We start from the raw sequence: 22518 nt of genomic DNA, 5'->3' as shown, positions 1-22518 counted from the left end.
TACCTCCAAAGTGACCCGAAGCAGCTTTATTTTGGCCTGTCTGTATGAGGCCTAAGATACACAGCAGGTGGAAGATGAGACTCCTGAGGGGAAGTTGAGGGAGGAAGACTTCAAAAGACGTGAGAGGGCTTTTTGAGAGGGGGTTCATGACATTATTTTCCCCCTTTCAAAGAGCAGCTCATGGAGCGCAATGCAGATTGCTGCAGTAGTGGACTGTCTGTAAAACTTATGGTTGAGCTGGGCCTTGGAGTTATTTAAATTGTAGGTGCAGCTCTTTTGGGTGAGGTTGGCAGTGCTTGGGAACATTGCTGTTTTGGACTGTAGCTCGCACAGTCCCCCAGCCAACATGGATGGAGAACTCTGGAAGCTGCAGTCCAAAACAACACCTCAAAGCTCTGGCTTACAAGCTCCTTCTGCAGAAGGCAGCCTACTTGACTCTCATGGGTTTCCCCACCTTCTTTTTCTCTGTAGCCAGCAGCTGGTGGTGTGCCATCTCCTGAACAGAAGCAGGCTGTAAGTGCACAGCTTGAAAAGATCCACACACTCTTTCGGCGCCAGCTGGGAATCCCCCTGATGGGTAAGAACCAGTGGGCTTGGAGGGCTGCTGTCTGATGGTGTGGTGTTTGAACCAACCAGTTGCTCCTGTTAGCCCCAAGATAGGTTCACTTTCTCCTTTGGTTCTCAGCCCTGCTGGAAAGCAACCCTGCATGTGTAAATGCATTAGCTTGTGCTCCCTTGGAGTGTAGTGGAGTCTCCTTCTTTGGAGGTCTTTAAGCAGAGGCTGGATGGCCATCTGTCGGGGATGCTTTGATTTGGATTTCCTGCATGGCAGGGGGTTGGACTGGATGGCCCTTGTGGTCTCTTCCAACTGTATGATTCTATGATTCTTCCATATTATAATACAGTCTCGGTTTAGTCTGTTTAGAAATAAGGCTGATTTCCAAATCATGACAAAAACAGAAGGTAGTGGTCTCTTGCCACTTATTAGAAAATATTTCCTGGTTGGTTGCCATCAGAGCACCTCCATTCAGCTCTGAACTGCCTCCTTCCCTTGGCTCTGAATTTCTCTCAATGCATGGAATTGAGTTCAGGTTCTGCTGCTGATTCTAATGTTTAAAGCAGTTTTAACTCTTCATGTCAAGATATGGAAACAACTTTTGCTGAATACGAAGAGTGGTCCGAGGAGCCAGTCCCAGAAGCAGTGATAAAAAACTACAGGAAAGCGTTGCAGCAGATGGAGAAATATAAACCCTATGAAGAGGCCCTGGTAAGTTGCTTCCCTTTGGAGTTGCATGTGGAGATTTTGTTTTTCCACTGCCAGGGGCCATCAAGTTCAACCAGCTCATAACATATCTGCTGCTAAAGTACCTCTGAGAGGTGGTCATTCAACTTCAGTTTAGAAACCACTGATGAAGAAGAGTCTCCCACATTCTGAAAAAGGCTGTTCCACTTTCAAATAGCTTTTACTGCCAGGAAGTTTCCCCCAGTGTTCAACAAAATCTGGAGGGCCGCACAAATCCTGCCCCATCCCATCCCAAAGAAGGCCCACTGGGTCATTGTTGAACTGCCCAAGTATATGGTGCACCTCTTCCTGAAGCCACTGCCTTCTGGGATACTCAGAATCAGTTCAGATCAGTTAATTTTTGACATTTCTGAAAGTATTTCCTTCCTCTTCTGCTTTCATTCTAGCTGGTAGCTGAGACTCCCAAGTTGGCAGAATACCAAGGCTACATTGACTTTGAAACCAAGGCCGGGGATCCAGCTCGTATTCAGCTGACATACGAACGTGCCCTGGCTGACAATTGCCTTGTGCCAGACCTGTGGGCTCGCTACACTCAGTACCTGGTAAGGAGTCTTAACAGGCATAGTTTTGAGCTCAAGGCCTCCTCAGGTGATGCCTTTCTTGTGGCAAATTTTAACTAGGGCACTTTTCACACTACACTGTTACAGCATTGTAATTCCACTTTAACTGCCACGGCCACATCTGCTGGAATCCTGGGTTTGTAGTTTAGTGAAGCACTAGAGCTCTCTCAAAAAGAATTTTAAATGACTTTGCCTAAACTACAAATTCCTGGATCCCATAGGATGTTGTCATGCGGTTAAAGTGGAATCATAGTGCTATAACTTAGAAGTGCCCCACGTCTATGCCATTTTTTTGTTGAAAGAAATTTAAAATTCCACACTGCCAAGAGACCAAATCCTGTGACAGATGGAAATAATGCAGTTTGTATAATTGGTCTTACTTTGTCTACTTGATTCAAGTCTTGCTACTTGCAGGGAAGGCTCAAGGGCTTATCTGCATTGCTGCAGATATGCCACGACACACCTGGGCATCTTGTTTAGCTACTTCTCCTATCTTTTGAAACAGTGGCAGATGCTGTTTGCATTTGAGAATATCTTGTCTGTAAGGGCTTGGAACTTTAGGAGGGTTTGCCTTCTAGTGGTGATTCTCACAAATGCCACTGTGTGTGTGTGTGTATTCAAGTCAGCTGTCAACTTATGGCGAGCCCATTTCATAAGGTTTCCTTAGGCAAGGAAGACTCAGAGGTGGTTTTGCCCATCGCTTCCTCTGAAAAAAAGCTTCCAGCACCTAGGAAGTCTCCCTGCTTAGCTTTCAAGTTCAGATGGGATCTGGTGCCTTCGGGGAATTTAGGCCCTCCGCCACATGTATACTCCTGTGGAATTTAGTCCTGGTGCTGAACTTTGGCTTGTATGCTTATCTCCCAGGACAGGCAGTTAAAATTGAAAGAATTGGTGCTCTCTGCACACGAGCGAGCCATCAGGAATTGCCCTTGGACTGTCAAACTGTGGAACCAATATCTGCTGGCCATGGAGAGGCACCAAGTTGAGCATCAGCTTATTTCTGGTAAGGCCAAGATGCTGTAAGATGAAACAGACCTTTTGCTTCCTAGAGCTCAGAGGTGTCTATGTTGTGCTAGACATTTTACAAGCAGTGATGGCTTTGGTTCATTTTGCATTAGTTCCAGGGCTTAGGTAGGCAGCTCATGTTGCTGCATCCATCAGGCGTGGTGCTGAGTAATCACAGCCAGGACACCCCTGCCCTGTGCTTGGAAGGGGCATAGCTTCTGAGCTAACCTCTGAGCTTTGTGGTTCTTAAAGGTAGGGAGTGAATGCTCAATCACATCATATCAATGTGAGATAAGAGGTGAGAGAAAGTTGGTGAATCATCTAAGCCAGTGATGGTGAACCTTTTAGAGGCCGAGTGCCCAAACTGTAACCCAAAACCCACTTATTTATTGCAAAGTGCCATGTCCCTCTGGCTTTCTCGTAACAAACTCTGGCAAACTCTGTGCTGGGGCGACGGCACATGTGCCCACGGACAGGACTCTGAGTGCCACCTTTGGCACGTGTGCCATAGGTTCGCCATCACTGATCTAAGCCTACTTAGCCCTGCTGTTTTTTCTCTCTCTTGTTAGAAACCTTTGAGAAAGCCCTGAATGCTGGCTTTATTCAGGCTACGGACTATGTGGAAATCTGGCAGGCGTACTTGGATTACCTGAGGAGACGGGTGGATTTTACTCAAGGTAATTGAGCAGATAGGGGTAAATGTGTTGGCGTTTGAACTACTCTCATCATCATTTGGGACAGCATGTTGCATTCCCAAGTTAACTAGTATAATGAATCTATGAATGAATAGCTAGGCCTGTTACACACGGGCCTAAAAGTACGCGCTCTGCGCGTACTAGGATTAGAAAGGGGCATCCTTTCTGGATGCCCCCAACCCTAGCATGCGCGCACGCACAAAATGACAGCGCCCTATGCACACGGGTGCCGCCATTAAGACGTCACGAACGCGCCACCAAACGAGGCGGCGCGGATGTGACATCGTCACGCCGCGCGAGGGTGCCTAGAGCGCCCTTTCTGCAGCGCGAAAAGGAGCTCCGAAATGGAGCTCCTTTTGCAGTTTGCGTCGCTGGCGCAGCCTTCAGATGGCTATGCCAGGGATGCAAGGGAGAAAGGGGCCCTCCCTGCCGTCATTGGGTGTCCTTGGGGCTTGAAGCCCCAAGGACACTCCTTTCCAGGCCGCGGGGAAGCAGCTTTTTGCCACTTCCCTGTGGCCTGGGAAGCAGCGGATCGGGGCCTCGGAGGCTGCCGTTCTGGCAGCTGAGGCCCCGATACAGCGGGGAAAGGGACGGGTGCAGGCCGCCCCAAATGGGCGGCGGCCTGTAACCCGCCTTAGTAAGTGAAGCTGTGTGGTTGGGTGGCCTCAAAATGTTTCCAGTATATGGCAGTCATAAGGTAATCCTGTCACAGGGTTTTCTTGGGAAGATTTATTATGTCTTGGCATTTCCCTGAGAGAGTGTGACTTGCCCAGGGTCACCCAGGGGATTTCATGGCTGAGGGGGGATTTTGAACCCTAGTTTCCTGGAGTCATTTAGCCATTTAGTCATCATGCTGACCCTATAAAATGAATGTGACTAAATGGCAGACCGCTCCTCCTTTGTGGCCACCAGAGGGGGGTGTGTGTGTGAGAGAGAGAGAGAGATTTCTTGCACATAGAAAGCTAGCCTGTCCGACCCAGTATGCACATAGATGACAGAAAGGCAACATGTTTGCCACCTCTTTGGTTGAGTGAAAACAAGGTCCCAGAGTCACCACCTCAACTGTTTGCAGTATTGAGGGGTAGTCCTGAATGGGAGCCCCCTCAGTCCAAGATGGAGGAAAGCTGAGTTCTGTCTTCATTGTCCAATGATTAGTCTGTTGAAGCTCTCTGTTGTGGAGATAAGTGCTCAAAAGGTCAGCTTTCGTGACTTCTTCTATGGCTCTGCTTAATGTGCCATCTAGCATCATTGGGAGAAGGTCCTAGCCTGCCTAAAGTTGGAGAGGGGCAGGAGGGGAAGAGCAAGGGAAGACCGGGAGCTCTAGCAACCGCTATTCTATTCCTCTGCCTTTTCAAAGCCTGATCTTTCAGATAAACATTCTTGGTTCAGATTCTGTGCCTCCTCTTCAGTGACTTGTGTTAAAATGGGGCTCAGTGTGGTTGGGGCTTGATACAACAGCAAACGCCAAGAGAAAAATTCTCCCTGAAGGATGTCTCTCTTCTGTTTTTCAGACTCAAGCAAAGAACTGGAAGAACTTCGATCTGCCTTTGCCCAGGCAGTCGAGTACCTAAAACAAGAAGTGGAAGAGCGTATGTTGTGGATTCTTTCTTTTGTGGGTGCATGGTGTTGAAAGCTTCGGTCAGGACAGTCAGACTCTTCTTACCTGAAAATGTCTCCTTCAGCTGAGAAAAATCCCAATTTGACTAAGCCTCTTGAATCTAGGTTTCAGTTTAACAAGAGCCCTCTTGGTCCCTGAGAGGCTGTCTCAGCCTTCCCCCCCCAACTCAGGTCTTCCAAAGGTGGACTGTGGCTCCTGTCATCCCTGACCTTTGGCTGGGGTGGGTGGGAGTTGTATTCCAAAACACCTCTAGGGAGCCTGGCTAGCATCTGATTCTCAACAGCTGTACCCAGGTTAGTGATGTTGGAGAGGAGCCCACAGAACTGGAGATTGTCATCTCTTTCTAGGATACTTCAAGCTATACTTCCTCTGAACTTGGAGGTTCCACTTAAACCAGTTGTATGTTGCCCCTGCTGCCCCATGCAAAGTGTGTACATGGGATGGGTGGGTAAAGGGAAACATGTGAACCGTGTAGAACTCTGGCATTTCAGCTGAAGGCCCCTTGGTGAGAGGCGTTTCCCAGCTTCCCATCCTGCAGCCTCTGATGATTTTATTGCATTCTAGAAGAACTGAAAATAGCCAGTTGCTGGTTTTTATAGCTTCTGCTCCAGTGTTTTGCTGCAGGTAGCTTCAGAGTCCCTGGCCCTTTCATCTGCCCCAAATCTGTCCATCTTGGATTTCTAGAGTTTTGAGCAGAGTTTGACTTTATCTCATGCTGTATCATAGAAACTCTTGATGAATCATTTGTTTGCCCTTGCCCTCAGGGTTTAGTGAGAGCGGGGACCCTTCCTGCATCATCATGCAGACCTGGGCAAGGATTGAGGTAATTTTGGCTCATTCCCCTGCGGTATCCTGTAATGCTTGCCTCCATTAGAGAGTGGGGTGTGAGCCAAAGATCATAATGACACCACCTAAATATTGGGCACCTTCTTCTTAGGCTCGCCTGTGTAACAACATGCAGAAGGCACGAGAACTCTGGGACAGCATCATGACAAAGGGGAATGCCAAGTATGCCAACATGTGGCTGGAGTACTACAACTTGGAGCGGTGAGACGATGAGCAGTTTCCCCTTTGTCAAGGCTTAAATGAGGGGTTAAACTTAAACCAGGGCTGGGGATCCCATGTGCCCCCAGGCTGTTTTTCTGCTTCCCAGAGGCCTGGGGAACTGGTGCAGCCTGTGGAATGGTGGGGAATGGCCCCTAGATCTTCCACAGTTGCCTGCCTGTGACTTAGCCCAAGGGTGGGCAACTGTTGGATGCTCGGGGCCTCATTAGTCCTCTAGGAGATTTGGGGTGGGGGATGTATCCTCTAACTGAAAACCCCCTCCCCTCCCACTTTTTGTCCTCAAATGCTCCTCAATCTCTGTAGGGGCATTGGGGCACATTTTCATCATGGCCCAGGAAGCACCAAAACTTGGCAGAAATACCTCTCACTCTTCATAGAAAACATTTTGGGTTCTTTTGGATTCCCCCCAACCCACTTGATACAGTGCGCCTGCGTCATCCACGGCTTTCAACATACACTGAAAGCCGCAAGGGGAGAAGGGGCAGGGTGCCCCATAGGGACAAATAGGGCGTGCGCCTATGGCATTTAAATGGGGCTCGAGCATAGGCGGTATTTGCTTTACGCGGGGGAGTCTGGAATGGATCCCCCACGTAATGAAAGAGCGAACTGTACTTGGGGGCCCTGAGGGCTACAAAATGGCCCTGTGGAGCATATACCAATCCCTGGATTAGACCCTGGTCCTGATCTCTGATTTTGAAACCCTTTATGTCATGGGATTGGCTTTGGGGAAGAACAAGAGCCACCTAGAGTAGAAAATGGGTGGTGTCTCCTTAATGTTTGTTACAACCCTAACATGTCGCCTTTTCTCACCTCTTTTGGGGGCTGTAGGGCACATGGCGATACCCAGCACTGTCGAAAGGCCTTGCACCGGGCTGTGCAGTGCACTAGCGACTACCCAGAGCATGTCTGTGAGGTGCTGCTCATGCTGGAAAGAATAGACGGTAAGTAGCTTTGGGTTTCTTTCTAGGATACAGAACTGCCTTTTGATGTCTGTTTGTCTGTCTGTCTTGTTCTTTATCTGTGGTTATGACACTCTTGGTAGCGTGTTGAGGCTTGAGAGAGGCATGGAGACATTGGGGGCAGAGCTTTTTAACATCTCCTGTTTTCTCATAGGCACTTTAGAAGATTGGGATGCAGCTGTGCAGAAAACAGAAAGCCGCCTTGCTCGAGTCAATGAGCAAAGAGTCAAGGTAAGTACTTGAGAAATAGGGTGGGGAACCCTTCGGCTGAAGCTAAACAGGGCTCCTTTTCCTTTGAAAGCCATGTTTTGGTCTTTCTGGTTAGGCTGCTCCATGAGAGTATATGGGTGCAAGTTAGCTTTTTGGGTGGAATTTGGCCTTACGTGATTCTCTGCCTGCATTCTCCATAGTGACAGATTTTTGTTGTGGCCAGTTTTTTGGGTCCTGAACTGTATCTTTGCTGTTAGCAATGTTATGCTTCACAGTCCGTCTTTCTCTTCTCTTGATTATAGTGGGATCAGGTTTAGAGGGTGCTGGCTTTGAATATAGAAGGCTTGTGACCTGCCATCAGTTGCTGCATTAGTAGGGCAAAAATCAATGTGCACAAGAGCTGTAGAAGATTGTGTTTGCTCTGAACATTCTCTCATGCTCTTTTGCTCTCTAGGCTGCTGAGAAGGAGGCTGCTGTCACTGAGCAGCGGAAGCAATCTCGAGCTGAGAAGCGAGCAGCCAAAAAGGGCAAGAAACCCAAGGCAGGAGACAAGCGCAAAGCAGACGCCGATGGTGAATGGGGGCAAGAGGAGGAAGGTACAAGGCCCCCTTGAACATTGTGCTCCTGGCCTAGGCAGAATAGCAGCACTCATTTTTGTGTTTCGTCCAGTCCTTCTGCTGTTTTAGTTGTAAGAAGCAAACTGGGCTTGAGGTGGATCCCGTGTGCCCTAAGAAGCTTGTATACAGGAGTTTCAGAATAGAATAGAATTGAATCTTTATTATGGTCATAGACCAGCACAAACTTGTACAGAGGAGTCTCAGAGCCTGGGAGCCACCACTGAGAAGGCCCTCTCCTGGGTTCCTACCACATGTACCTGTTAGGGTGTTGAGATGTTGAGAAGGGCCTCCACTTAAGACCTTAAAGCTTGGGCAGGCTTGTATGGGAGAATGTAGTTCTTCAGATAACCTAGACCTGAACATTATAGGTCATAACCAGTACTTTGAGTTGTGCTGGAAAACCTACTGGCAAGGCAGTAGAGTTGTTTGCAACAAGGGAGTTGTGTGCTCCCTGTAGCCAGTCCCAGTTAACAGTAATCTGGCTGCACCTTTTTGAACCGGCTGAAGTTTCTGAGCAGTCTTCACAGGCAGCCCCATGTCAAGCTCATTGCAGTAATCCAGACAGGAGGTATCTAAGCACATGTTGCTGATACTCCAGTGTTTTGAAGAAAAAGTCTGAGTTGTCTCCTGTTTCTTTGACCAGCTGACCAGCCAATCAAGAGGCGCAAGGGAGATGGCAGTGGTGATACACTGGCAGAGGAAGAGGAGGAGGAGGAAGAGGAGGAGGCTGAAGACATGGAGACAGAAACTGGGCTCTTTGGAAGAAACATGCCCCCAAAAGCAGATTCGAAAGCAAAGGAATCAGCAGCAGGAGCAGCCCCTTCCAAGTGGAAAGAGACGCCCAAAGTCATCCATGACAGCGAGAAGGACAATGTCACAGTCTTTGTCAGCAACCTTTCCTATAGCATGACAGAGCCTGGGGCGACGCTGAAGGAGCTCTTCAGCACCTGTGGGGAGGTGGTTGAAGTCCGCCCCATCTTTAACAACAAAGGGAATTTCCGGGGCTACAGCTATGTGGAGTTTAAGGAGGAGAAGGCGGCCCTGGAGGCCCTCAAGCTTGATCGCCGAAACGTCGATGGGAGGCTGATGTTTGTTTCTCCATGTGTTGATAAGACCAAGCATCCAGGTTTCAAGGTACCCCTTTCCCTGGTGGCATTAGTATGTGGGGGATTGAGGGCCAGATGCTTCAGTTATGGTGTGCATTTGTAGTCCTGACAACTGATAACTAATCCTCAGACGAGAGCCTGTGTCCTTAGGGAAACACAGTCAAATTAGAACCCTACACTGCAGGGACCAAAAGAGCCTAAAATAAGTTCACATTCATCATTGGGTACAGTATCTCACTTGGCCCATGCTGTGTAAAAAGTAGATACAGGGCAAGGCTGTTTGAAAACTTCAATCTTGTGTTAAAGGCTAGGCTGGGGAGTACCTCAATTGTGGAAGTCCCTCTCAAAGGAATTCAGGCTGGCTCCATCCTTGCTAAGCTTCTGGTGGGTGACTGAAACCATATCATTCTGTGTGGTTTGTGGTTTTTCAAATTACGCTTTCACCTGTTCTTAATAGGGCTCCTCCCTTTTCCTTGCAGGTCTTCAGGTACAGCACTGCCCTGGAGAAACACAAACTCTTCATCTCTGGCTTGCCATTTTCTTATACGAAGGAGGAACTGGAGGAGCTATGCAAAGCCCATGGGAATGTGAAGGATGTCCGACTGGTTACAAACCGAGCTGGTAGATCCAAGGTATGCCTCTTGGACCCTTGGCTTCTCACTGAGTGGCTTTATTTGTGAATTTGTCAGGTACCTAACATGAGGTTTCTAAAAATGGACAGGGAACTGTGGCGTCCTCATAGGCTGAATGCACTTCTCTTTTTCCTCTCAGGGTATGGCTTACGTGGAGTTTGAGAATGAAGCACAGGCCTCTCAAGCAGTGCTGAAAATGGATGGCCTGGTGATCAACGATTACACCATTAAGGTGGCCATCAGCAACCCGCCAGCCCGAAAATCCGAGAAGGCCGAAGCTGCAGGGAGGGCATCTCAGCCCATGGTTCCGCGGCAGATCTATGGCGCGTGAGTATTTTGAAGGGGGTGATGTGACATGTCCATGGAGACCAGCAGGGAAGATGGTACAGCTTGTGCCCCGGAACACCACTCAGTTCTTCAGCACTTAGCCTCAGCTAAGCCCTGGGTTAGTGCTTGGAGTCCACCAAAGACTACTAGCTGTTGGCTGTATTTCAGAGGAAAGTAGCGGCAGACCACCACTTCAGAGTACTCCTTGCCTAAGCAAACCTAGTGAAATTCAGGGAGTTGCCATAAGTCCACAGGTGATTTGAAGGCATATATACACAACACATACCAGGCACAGAATTTTAATAGTCTTTTTTTGTCAATAGTGCATCCTTAGCAAACTCCTAACATTGGCCCTGTTCCTTTTCTTTCCCAAAGCCGGGGCAAAGGGAGAACTCAGCTTGCGATGGTCCCACGGGCTCTGCAGCGTCAGAGCAACTTAGCAGCCAAGGCTGAGAATGGAACAGCCCAGAATCCCCCAGCAGCACCAGCCCCAGAGGAGCCCAAGAAGATGTCCAATGCTGATTTTGCCAGGTTGCTTTTAAACAAGTGAAGGGGTCATGATGCCCGGTGGGGTGGAGGGAGGGGGGCTGTAGTGCTGCCTTAAAAGCCCCAGCGTGTCCTCATGGGCCAGCGAAACTGCTGGTGAGCTCCTCATTGGACTTCCACACTTATGGAGCTAGACCCAGCAGGGAGATGTCAGGATGGAATGAGTTGCTTTGTTTTGTTTTGCCTCTGAGAATCCAAGAGGAAAGTTGTTGCATTTGGGGGGGTTGGGGACCTGGCTAAAATGGCTTTAAATGCTCCCTCATATTGAGGGATAATGTGTTGAGAACTCACTTTTGGGGTTGGGGGCAACACAGCTTTATGGAGATTGTTTGTTCTGAAAACCTTGTCAACACATGATGTCAAACACAAAGGCTTTTCACTCTTACATTGGTACAAATCCCACTGCAGGTATTTCCAGCTGGATGCGGGCAGCTTCTCTAACACACTGTACACTTATATATGCATGAGCCACATAATACACAAACCACCATTGGGATTTGTGTCACCTCCCCTCTCCTCTTGTATAAAGTTCTTGTAAACAGCAGATGCTGTTCACTGTAATGGCCTATTTTAGTACTGGGGTGCAAGGGAGTGGTGTCAGCATTTCTATTGAACCTATATGGACAGTTTGGCTCAAGTTGGTCTTTTTTTTTAATATATCTATATTTGTGTATTTGTAAATGATATGCCAAACTATTATTTTTTAAGCTTTGTTTGACACAATACTAGAGGAATCACCTATGAAGGCTTGGATACATGATTTCTGTGGACCATTTGGCAGTTTTGTTTGCCAAAAACCTGTACCTGTTTATATTCTGACCCAGTTTAATTTCCCTGTATTGGGATTTTGTTTTGCTAAATTCAGAATTTTCTCTTTCTTTTTGGTTTTGTACATAGTGTGAAGCGTGAACTTGTTTTTCTTCTGGGTTCATTAAAGTGCATTTCTCAAAGTTGTAAAAGTGCAGAATGCTTTTGGCAGGAGAGACAATTTGGGTTAGTGGCAAGAAAAGGTCTGTAGCCCAGTATTGTTTGCCAGTGGGTTTTCTGTTGTGATGCAGTTTTCCCCCAGACCTAGCTGGAGATGATGGGTAGAAAACCTGAGACGCTCTGCAGTAGCTGCTTGCTTTTGTACAAGTGCCCTAGAGCAAATTAAGCCTGAACACTCACTTGGACTCAGGCTTATCATGAGACAGAAAAGGTGATGATGCTATATAATGTTGGGGCAATAGGAAAACAGGGAGACAACTGCCCTGAGTTGGCAAGACCAGAGCAGGGCTGTTGGTGACCCTGCTTGGAGGTTTTTCATTTGAAGATTTGCCATAAGCTGAAGCCAACTTGATGGCATATAAGAAACTCACTGTGGTTCAGCAAAGTGATTTGTGTCCATGCCTTCATTAAAATACTGCCTCCAACAAACATCAAAACTCTGCACTCCTGGTCCTTCTGATGGCCGTAGAACATGCACTACAGTGCTCAAACTACAACTCCTTATCTGACAAAGCTGGCTAGAGTTGACCATGCAGAGGACTACAGGATCCCTAGCCCCTAATAGTGATGTCCTCTAGTATTCAGATGAATAGTAGGATATTTTAAGGGCTGAACATTCAGCCCCCTTAGAGCAGATGTCAGAATCATATTTAAATATGGGTTTAAAATAAGTGTTTGGCCTTTTGGAAGTAGTGCCTGCACCAAAGACCACAGTCTACCAGCGTAGAAAGAAACGCACAATGTAAGCATCTGAAATTGATTTTATCAAGAATTTGCATTAAAAAAGACACCATCTTAGTTTTTTCTGTCATTAGTTCTTCACAAAGTGCATAAATTGTACACATTTTCATGTCAGACAAACATGCAACTTCAAATCCCCTTTTTCTGATAGCATGACCCATATGCCAAGGCATCACACCACTTTGCCATGCTGTGACAATGCAGGCAACACCAAGCCTGGAGTTTAAATGCTGAGGCCTCTCCCCTCCTACCCAGATGCAAAGCTTGCTCTCACCAAGTGAAGCTATGTAAAGTGCTACTTTCAAAACTTATTTCCCCTTGCTATTATTTCAGAAGGTATTATCTCAGATTGTGAAGTCAGTTCAGCACAGGGGAGAGCCAGCATCCACAGAATGGCCATATGTGAGCGTATAGTACATGTCTGACTTCTGATCAATAGATGTTTCAGTATTGTAACATGACACTGGCCAAGGACTTGCATGTGCCCACAGCTCCATGTCCCACCACCTGGCAGCTGTCAAGCCCCAAGATGGTCTCTGGTTGCCATCACTTACCACTGGGGAAGGGAGAAAGGAGGCCATTCAGACCAAAGAGGCAGCTGGTCTCCGCTCATTTAGGGAGAAAAAATGAGGTTGCACACTCAGAAGGAGTGTATCCACTGCCTTCCCCTTCCTTCAGTAAGCAGCCCCTCTCAAAGCTTGATAGCTGCCAGACAGTGAGAGGTTTTTGGATGGAGTGCAAGGACAAGAGAAGATCTGCACCTGGTCCAAAAAGGGCCCTATCTCTTCATAAACTGTACAAACGAGTCACTAACAGGATATTAGCCAGTTTCCTGTGCTTTTTTTAAACCCACATGAAAGCAGAATTAGTGGTGCCTTTCTTTTCGATGTGGGTGGAGATTTATGTATGCCTCTAGACAACTCAGAACCCCTGGCCTAGAAAATACACACCAGCCTTGAGATGCAGCATTTGTCATTCTCCTTTGGAGGAAGAGACAGTGCTAGGTGTGCCGGTGGGGTCCGTTGGGCTTCCCACCCAAACCAGAAGTGAACTTCCGGCCACTTCTTTTTTAAAAAGATAAAGCAAGGGGGGGGGGGTGCCCACCTGTTTTAGATCTTAACCCAAGCTGAAACATCCCACAGGAGTGATTTTTGGAGGGAGGAAGGGGAAAAAAGAAGGTAAAAATGCACAGTACAGTGGCAACAGGATTCGATCCCTGGTAAGGGGTTTGAATGCTTGCACAATGCCAATGTGTTTGGAATGCAACAGACACAGGGAAAAGCACAGCAGATTAGGAGAGGACTTCTTGGAGTGGATTGGGGTTATCGCCCATCACCTCCACCTAACATGGCTGGAGTTAGGACACTGGCATGCATTGACTGGCAAAGCAACTGGTCTGGATGATGTTTTGTTACATAAGGAACTCCTTGACTTGTTTGCTAGCCAAACTAAAATCTCAAGCCATCTTGAGTTCCGTTTCTGGGGGGAAGGCAAAATACTAAAAAAAAGGAAAGAATTACAATATATTTCTTGTCCAGTGAGTTTCTGCAAGAACCACTTCAGCTCAAGTTGCTCCATTTGACTGTCAGCATGCCAATGGCCATGTGGAAAAACACCGAATCCATCCCTTGACACTGCCTGTCCTAATCTGCTCCTTCCCTTTCATAATGAAACCAGTCAAACTTAAACCACAAATAATTTACATTTGGCTTGACATTATGGGATAATAAATAGGATGAGATATTACTGCAGAAAAGACTTAACTTAAAACTTAAATAAATGAAATGTTTAAAAGAAAGTGCCTCTCTAGTTCTGTTCCCTGGAGATGCCCAGGAAGACAATGCCAATGAGTTCCTTCCCTCATGTGTATTATTTCACACTGGTATTCATGTTCTGGTTTTGACTGAGATGGTCTGCTTGCAGTCTGTGGTGGTGCCTCCATGCGCTTCAGGAAGGCCCACCGAGTACTCTGTGGTCGCAATGAGCAGCATATCTAAAGTAGTCTCTGTACATTTGGCAATAAAACGGATGAACGGCCTGACATCCCCTTCATTTGCCACCTCCAAGACGTGGTAGTACTCCGCCCGCTGTTCCTTGCGGATGGTGATGGGAGGGTAGCCTGCCTGCATGAGGATGAGGTTCATCAAGAGGCGGGAAGTCCTCCCATTGCCGTCCACAAAGGGGTGGATGTAAACCAGTTTGTAATGGGCCAAGGCTGCAAATTCAACTGGGTGGAGACTCATGGCATCTTCGGAATTGATCCACTGGACAAATTCCAGCACTTGCTTTTCCACGTCCCGGGGGTGGGGAGGGATATGGTGCCCCACAAACACCTGGGTAGTCCTAAATCTCCCAGCCTCTACTGGGTCTACATAGCCTAGCACCCTCCGGTGGATTTCTAAGACGTCACCAAGGGTCACGGACCCTATCCGGGAAACCAAGGTAGCGTTGACGTATTTCATAGCAGCGTGCATGCCAATGACCTCGTTCTGCTCCACCAAACTTTTCCCGGGGACAGCATACCGGGTCTCAATGATATGTCGTATTTCAGACAGTGTCAAAGTGTTCCCTTCAATGGCCACCGTGTGGTATATGTGGTGGTAGTAGGACTCCTCCATTACCCTCCGCAGGGCAGAGTTGCCCTTGGGAATGGACATGACTTTCTGGACCTTACTATCAATGATGCTGAAGTACCTCTGGTCAATCTCTTCGACAAGGGGCAGCGTCCGGTCGCGACTGATCAGAGCCTTCTCATTACGGGGGGAGATGGTCAAGGCTTTGGAGTACAAGTAGTCAGCCTGAATGATGTCCTTCTCCTCTTCAGAGAAAAGGCCAAACTCAGTCAAGGCATCTACATAATCGGGGTCCATCTTGAGGGCGTGCAGGAAAAGCTTGTGAGCCTTCTCCCGTTTGCCTTGCCTTTTCATCTCCAGGGCCTGGTTCAGGGCAGCTTTGGCTTCTAACCTGACCTCTGAAACAAAGCAACCAGGGTTAGCATTGGAGAAAGGTTATGTCTCCAGCAAAGTACCTGTCACAGCAAGACCAAGCCAAGAAGAAAAATTGTTCTGGACTACACAACTGCAACAGAGGCTTCTAAGCCATCACAGCCACACAGAAAAGCTTATATCCATCCCAAGGCCATCCCTAGTTGCCTTTTGTCACCCTGTTCTTTGGAAGAGGTGAAATAGTCTGAATACCTGAACTGAGAGATGTCTATGGCATTGACCTATGTGTTAACTTCCTCTTCAGCAATTAATTCAATGGGTCTACTCAAGTTGGATTCAGGCCTTAAGCGGCCTTAGTTGAAGAAACCACTTTCTGCCACACAGTGACCTCCCTGGATAGAAGCTGCCTGGTTTTGGTTCTGTATGTTCTTCTCACCTCAAGATTAGAGTACGGCAAGGGGATATGTCTGTGAAGAACATGGGGAAACCTCTGTGAGTTCAAAGTGCAGCTGTAGGGTGCTGGAACTGGTCATTTGGGAACAGACTGTGCTGAAACTTTTAATACCAGGGACAACACCTTCAATGAGGTTCAAAGGCCTTGGGAGCTGCCAAAATTTAAAACCCCAAACCAAACTAGACCTCTATTTTTGGGTTTGAAATTTTAAAACACCAACTAGATGTGCAGCGTATGCCTCCATGTGTCACCACCAGGATTCTCCCCTGAGTGTACATTATGTACTACAGGATCCTGGCTTTGGTATTCTCTCACTAGAGAAATTCACCTGCTGCCTCCTCTTTTTTAGCACTTGACAAAGCCTTCTTTATTTCCCCAAGCCTTTCATCTTTTGGGTAAATCTGTTTCATGCTGCAGCTCTGACTGCTTCCACTGTTACCGTACTTTGGCCGGTTACAGACCGGCACTTTAGTGCATGACGAGCACGCACTAGGGTTACAAAAGGGCGGTGCTTCCACACTGCCCTAACCCTAGTGTGTGCTCGTCACGCACTAAACGGCAGCAGCCCTTCCATACGGCCACCGCCATGAGGACGTCACGGCCGCGCTGCCTCTAGACGGGGGCGGCGCTGACGTGACATCCTTGCTCCGCGCCAGGGCGCTTAGTGCACCCTGAACACGGAGCAGGAAGGAGCTCCGTTTTGGAGCTCCTTCCTGGTTTAGTCCGCTGGGCGCAGCCTTCAGACGGCTGCGCCCAGCGGACTAAAAGAGAAAGGAGCCAAGCGGCCCCTTTCTCTTCTCCCCGCCGCCGCGGGGTGTCCTTGGGGCTTGAAGCCCCAGGGACACCCCTTTTCAAGCTGTGGGGAAGCGGCGTTTTGCTGCTTCCCCGCAGCCTGAAAAGCGGTGGATCGGGGCCTCAGCGGCTGCCGTTCTGGCAGCTGAGGCCCCGATACTCCGGGGAAAGGGGCGGGTCCAGACGGCCCCAAATAGGCGGTCTGTAACCCGCCTTTGTTTTTATTTGCACATCTCCTGATTTTGGTGGTGGCATTATTTATTTGTATGCTGTTTAACTGCTGTTGGAATAATAATTTTGGATGTCAGGGTAAAAGAACAAACAAAAAAGATAAGAGAAATGAGAAAGCCAACAAGGAAAGAGACACAGACCTGTATCCAACAGGTCCTGCTAAAGCCTTATGGACAGAACTTACATGTACTAAATTCCCACTAATGCAATAGATCTACTGCAGTTGGGCTAACAACTAGATTTAGGCCAATGAATCTAGCGTTCAAATACAGTGCGCCCTTGGCTTATGTGGGGGATCCATTCTGGACTCCCTGCGTAAGCCAAATACCGCGCATGCTCACGTCCCATTCAAGTGAATGGGCTTGTGCATGCGGCGGCGCAGTGTGCACGTGCCATGGATGTGCACCCCATTCATCTGAATGGGACGTGGTGCCCCGCACAGCTTTGCACATAAACTCAAAGCTGCGTATAACGCGGGCGCACTGTGGTTGAGCCTCACTGAAACAGCACAGAGACTTCCCTCTCTCTCTTTCTGCATACCTGGGGAGGCTTTTGGCTTCAGCACCAGCAGCTCCAAGCCCCCCGAGGTCACGCTGAGGCCGGTCGTCTGCCCGCCGTATTTGGTGATCCCCACATAGCCCAGTCCCAGTTTCTTCCTGAGCAAGGCCAAGCCCTTGAAGATGGCGTGGCACTGCTCTTCCACAGAGTTCAGTGGAAGCAGCAGCATGAGCAGCCCGGCCAAGAGGACCACCAGCACGGCCGCCCAGCGCACGCGCAGCCACAGCGACAGCCACTTCAGCTCCGGCTCCACCACCGCCACCGCCATCGAGGCGAGGTTCATCTGGCCGCCGGACGGGGCAGGCAGCGGCACATCTCCTCTCGCCAAGGCCTCACCTGCGGACAGAAAGGAATTTGAGGGACAGGGTTCGAAAGATGCTCCAGCCCATTCTCTTGCAACCTCGGTCGCCATCCCCCTTTGGACTTTTGTTGCCATTTTATGCAAATGAACCTCAAACCAAAGTGCTGGACGTGTGGCCTTGGGAGTGGGCTAGGCCTGGTCTCCTCTGAAGCACCCTTCCCCCATGAGGCCATCCCTTGCTGCGACAGGGCATCCTTAGCTGAGCTTGGGGATGTACTTTGGAGTTGAATGGCCCAGGCACAAAGCTGGACACCTGGTCGCCTGGAAGCAACCTGGGCTTGCCAAAAGCAACTGGGGAGAAAGGTCCATAATAATAATAATAATAATAATAACAACAACAACAATCTGATATTAATAATGATGATGAGAACACTCTTTTCACCAAAGGGCAGAACCTCAGACGTATAAAATCAAAAGCCAACCACAAGCCCACCCCCCTTGCGAGTGTTCAGCTCCTAAGGCCATGTCCGGAGAGCCCTCTCCGCCGGGCCCATTCTCCCAAGGGCCCTCTTCCTTTCCCGCTGCTTTCCCAAGAGCCTTCCCGAAGCCAAGGCCAGGGGAACGGCCCAAAGCGAGGGCACTCGCCCCCAGTCATCCCCCACGAGCCCCAGGACGCTTTTCTTCCCAGGGTTTGGGAACGTGACCCCCCGGGGGAATTCTGGGAGTCGCCACGCAACAAGCAACGTTCCCCAAGTGCTGGGCTGCCAACTGGGGCTGAGGCATGCTGGGAAGTGTAGTTCGCGGGAGTTATTCCTCCCCCCTCGGCGGCTCCTCTTCTCCCCAATGGACCCCGCTTCCCTCAAGGAGAGGGAAGCCCTTACCCCTTCCCTCTCCCCCAACTCGGCGGGACCCCCTTTCCCTCTCTTTCCCCTCCCTCCCTCCCACAATGAGACACCTCTCCCCGCTCGCCTTTCTTACCCCTCGCCCTTCGTGCCTCCCTCTGTCTCTTCCCAGCCCCGGCTTCCCTTCTCCCCCCGCTAGAAAACACGCCTTTTGCTCCTCCCCCGCTGCTATTGGTCTGCCCTTCCGTCAATCTCCCTCGGCCCGCCTTCGCCGCGAAGGCCGCGTCCCTCTCCTCTCCTCCCATTGGCTAGGCCGCCATGCCCGTCTCTTTCCTCCCCGCCCCCTTTCCCTTTCTCCGGAGGGAGGACATCAACGCGGAAGGGACGAGACGCTCCGGCTGCGTGGACGGCGCCAATTGGCTAAGGCCGCTGTCTATCCGGAAAGCCGGTTGGGGCCAATGGGAAGGCCGGAGAGGCGGGGACGCAATGAATTGGGGAACGCCCAGGGGATAAAATGGCCACCGCGGTTGCTGAGGAAACGGGCGGAAGGTTTAAAGACCCAAGGCAGGGCTGAGAGGCCTAGGCCTCTGAGGAAGCCCACTGATGGGCGCAAAAGGCGTACACTTCTCCCTCCATATCCGCTAGGGTTAGGGGCAAAGCATCCCCATGACATTGGAAAAACAGCAAATACCGAAAACACCATGCTTTTACCTGAGAGGATGCCTCTCTAGGAATCTCTAGGTCCTCCAGCGCAACTCTATGGTCAACATCCAACAGACACCGACCATAGAGTTGCACTAGAGGAGGTACAAAGGCCTAGTAGGATAGTCTCACTAGGAAGCTCTAGGTCTTTCGGTGCAACCTTTAAAGTTGACCATAGAATTGTACTGGAGGACCTAGGTATTCCTAGAGAGAACATAGTCCTCAAATTGTGAACAGTCAAAGCCACAAATATCCAAGCCATAAACATAGAAGGATGAGTGTAAATTGTTTGCTCACTATTGCTCTGTTTGGCTAGAAGCAGCTTTTCCTAAAACAAAACCCCCAATGTGTATCAAAATGGGGCTCCCTAAGTTTCTCAGGAAAAGTTGTGCCACATGGATTTGTGCAAGTGCCAGTATTGGTTAGACAAGCGCACCTATTTCTTTATCTTTCTGTTTTAAACCTCCATAGACTTGACAGTTTGCCAGCCAAGCAGCATGGGCGGGCTGGGCAGCAGTTAGGGCAGCCTCCGCACGGCATAAATGACTCAGTTTGACATCACTTTAACAGCCAGGGCTCCATACCGTGGGATTCTGGGAAGTGTAGATTGTTGCTGCAGAGCTGCCAGAGGAGAGAGGTGAGGTGTTCCTTGGCTGGTTCTCTGTTGTGGGTCCTGGCAATCCCCCCCGGTTTGTGTGCCATGGCAGCAATGCAGCTGGAGTGAGAGTGGGTGGCAAGGCCTTGCCCATTTCAGGCCAAGTTGGTTCCCAAACGTCTCATCTTGAGTGTCCACCTTGAGGTGGTCCCTGTATTGGGCCAGTCAAAAGACACCAGATCTGAAGTCGAAGGCTTTCACGGCCGGCATTCATTGTTTTTCGGGCTATGTGTCTGTGTTCTAGAAGAGTTTATTCCTGACATTTTGCCAGCGTCTGCGGCTATGGAATTCTGGGAGGTGTCGCTTGTTGCGGCACCAGCATTCCATAGCCGCAGACGCTGGCAAAACATCAGGAATAAACTGTTCTAGAACATGGAGAGAGAGCCTGAAAAACCCACAAAGAACTATAGACACCAGATCCTTTGCCATCCTCCTCCTCCTCATCTAGGTGCCTTCAAGTCATTCCCAACTTATGGCTATCATGGGGTTTCCTTGGCAAGTTTTCTCAGAAAGGGTTTCCCATTGCCTTCCTCTGAGGCTGAGAGAGTATGACTTGCCCAAGGCCACCCAGGGGGTTTCCATGGCCCAACTGGGATTCGAACCCTGGTCCCCCAGTGTCTTAGTCCAAGGCAGCTCCAAGATGCTGGTTCTCTATGGCCAAATAGCATGGCAGGAATGATGCTCTGGTCCCAATACTTCCATGTTTGTCTCTGAGGCATTAATTAGGCCGCGGCCAGTGGCCATGCGCTGCCAGGGTACAAAGGCAGTCAAACGGAGGCAGGAAAGCTGGCCTTTCTTTTGCATTCACCCATTCCTTCTTTGAGGTAGAGGCAATGGCTTTAGGTTTGCCATCTCTCTTTAGAGAAACCTGCCTTCTCAATTCAAGAAGAGGCAAGCTGCAAGGCCTTCGGTATCACATAAAGGGATTCAAAGCAACTACTCCCCATCCCAAGGTCCAAGGGGAGAAACATGAAACATATGTATGTGTATATACATGTGTGTGTGTGTGTGTGTATAAAAAAACATATTATATATATATATATATATATATATATATATATATATATATACAGTATATATCTTTCCTTTTCCACCAGGAGATGGCAGCAAGCGATTGCCTGTTTCAGAAAACCTGTTCTTGTCTTTCAGTCTTACAGTTGTCTCTGGACTGGACCTGCCAAAAGGCACTAAATACATCCTCATTCTTATTCATATGTTATTTTGTTCCTCCAGGTCAATTCAGATGGAGGGGAAGGAAAGCAATGGTGTTATTGTGGACGTACCATCTCCACTTTTTAATCAGAGGTGTTATGTAGAAACTGAGTATGGATGAAAGGTAAGACCCCCTCCAGCGTGAGCTGACTGGAAACAAAGGCAGTAAAAACTGAGCTGTATCTCTAAATGGCTTCACTTCATTCTGGGCTTTGAGTTCAAACTTAGGGTTCAAACCCCTCCCTAGATTTCCCCATAAACAGTCTATTGCAGCAGGCTTAAAACCAACAATGTGCCCCCATTGGTTATTGTTGTTGTTCACCTTCAAGTTGTTTCCAACTTATGCCAACCCTCAAACGAACCCATCCTGGGATTTTCTTGCCAAGAGCCCTGGCCTTCCTCTGAGGCTGAGAGTGTGCAACTTGCCCAAGATCACCCAGTGGGTTTCCATGGCTGAGCCGGGATTTGAACCCTGGTCTCCAGGCACCAGTTCAGAAACGTGAAGCATTTTTTTTTCTGTCCGTCAGTAGATGGCGGCAAGCCCTTGTCTATTATTCATTGAAACAAATGACCACGAAAATCTGTTCTGATCTTTTTCATGTTGCGGAGACTCTGTATTAGGCCTATCAAAAGGCACAAAATACAACATCATTGTGATCCTCTCTTGCATCTTATGTTTGTGGTTGTTATTTGCTGTCAAGTCCACTTCAACTCCAAAAGGCCTACATCAGTATTAGTGGGAGAGTGCATTTTGGTTGTGTGCTTTGCCCTTCTTCTTGCACCTCAACGTCCGTGTCCAAGGATATGACCATCTCCCTTGAGTCATTATGGCTTTCTAGGAAGAGTCCAGGCTTGGTTTGCTCCTGGATCTGTTCCTTTGGCAGCGCCCGTACTGCAGACACAATCCAGTTTGACACCACTTGAACTGCCATGGCTCCATTCTATGCAATTCTGGAAATGGTAGTTTGTTTGTGGCACCAGAGCTTTGCTAAAAAGGTCCCGGGAATAAACAGTATACGTAGTATAAAATGCGCTTTGCTCTGGTGCCACAACGAACTACCATTCCCAGAATTCCACAGCATGGAGCCATGGCAGTTCAAGGGGTGTCAAGATGGATTATTTCTGCAGCTTTTGTCTTCAAAACGATTGGATTCCTTTCCTGCCTAGTTTCTCCATTGTCCAGCTTTCACGTCCTTGCATAGAAATCAGACATATTGCGGCATCGGTGACACTGATTTTGAGGCTACTGCTCTATCTCATATATTGCATTTGACTCTGAAAGAACTGTTCTCACACCCCCCCCCCCCACAAAACCTAATGGAGAAACAAGAGAATTGTTTTATTTTTCTGTTTCCACCAGTGGATGGCAGCAAGGGACTACCTATTTCATGCCTGTTACAGACTGCCAAAATAAAGCTGCTTCGGGTCTCTTTGGAGATATGCTATTTAAATGAT

The 22518-nt window shown here is 48.7% G+C and overlaps 3 protein-coding genes across 4 annotated transcripts in view; 2 read left to right on the top strand and 1 right to left on the bottom strand.

Annotated features, from left to right (window-relative positions):
- HECTD4 (HECT domain E3 ubiquitin protein ligase 4) overlaps window positions 1-22518 on the top strand; it is a 426162-nt gene that overhangs the window by 17614 nt on the left and 386030 nt on the right. The window lies entirely within an intron of this gene.
- Window positions 447-12428, top strand: SART3 (spliceosome associated factor 3, U4/U6 recycling protein). The gene is made up of 15 exons (XM_042441406.1): window positions 447-577; window positions 1143-1267; window positions 1690-1845; window positions 2728-2866; window positions 3438-3545; window positions 5075-5152; window positions 5946-6004; window positions 6119-6228; window positions 7075-7187; window positions 7360-7436; window positions 7870-8011; window positions 8676-9166; window positions 9618-9770; window positions 9910-10097; window positions 10473-12428. Exons 1-15 carry the CDS (start codon window positions 574-576, stop codon window positions 10645-10647), a joined length of 2118 nt encoding a protein of 705 aa, XP_042297340.1. The 5' UTR covers window positions 447-573; the 3' UTR covers window positions 10648-12428.
- FICD (FIC domain protein adenylyltransferase) lies at window positions 13928-18677 on the bottom strand. 2 transcript variants are annotated; one of them, XM_042441416.1, is made up of 3 exons: window positions 18631-18677; window positions 17334-17687; window positions 13928-15342 (listed from the first exon to the last, which is right to left on the bottom strand). In XM_042441416.1, the coding sequence occupies exons 2-3, from the start codon at window positions 17632-17634 to the stop codon at window positions 14258-14260; spliced, it is 1386 nt and encodes a 461-aa protein (XP_042297350.1). In that variant the 5' UTR covers window positions 17635-17687; window positions 18631-18677; the 3' UTR covers window positions 13928-14257. The 2 variants fall into 2 exon arrangements, with proteins under 2 accessions (XP_042297350.1, XP_042297349.1); XM_042441415.1 differs by lacking the exon at window positions 18631-18677 and having other exon boundaries at window positions 17334-18565.

This window comes from Sceloporus undulatus, chromosome 10 (assembly GCF_019175285.1).
Source record: "Sceloporus undulatus isolate JIND9_A2432 ecotype Alabama chromosome 10, SceUnd_v1.1, whole genome shotgun sequence".
In the NCBI taxonomy this organism is placed as follows: domain Eukaryota; kingdom Metazoa; phylum Chordata; class Lepidosauria; order Squamata; family Phrynosomatidae; genus Sceloporus; species Sceloporus undulatus.
The sequence above is the reverse complement of the archived record's forward strand: the minus strand, read 5'-3'. Positions and strand labels throughout refer to the sequence as shown.

Excerpts from the sequence above, each read along its gene's own strand:
- FICD (XM_042441415.1), bottom strand. The coding sequence starts at position 17,787 with ATGGCAACAAAAGTCCAAAGGGGGATGGCGACCGAGGTTGCAAGAGAA. Across the intron at positions 15,343-17,333 it reads GAAGCCAAAAGCCTCCCCAG|AGGTCAGGTTAGAAGCCAAA; the intron begins GTATGCAGAAAG and ends GCTTTGTTTCAG.
- SART3 (XM_042441406.1), top strand. Across the intron at positions 1,268-1,689 it reads AACCCTATGAAGAGGCCCTG|CTGGTAGCTGAGACTCCCAA; the intron begins GTAAGTTGCTTC and ends CTTTCATTCTAG. Across the intron at positions 2,867-3,437 it reads TGAGCATCAGCTTATTTCTG|AAACCTTTGAGAAAGCCCTG; the intron begins GTAAGGCCAAGA and ends CTCTCTTGTTAG.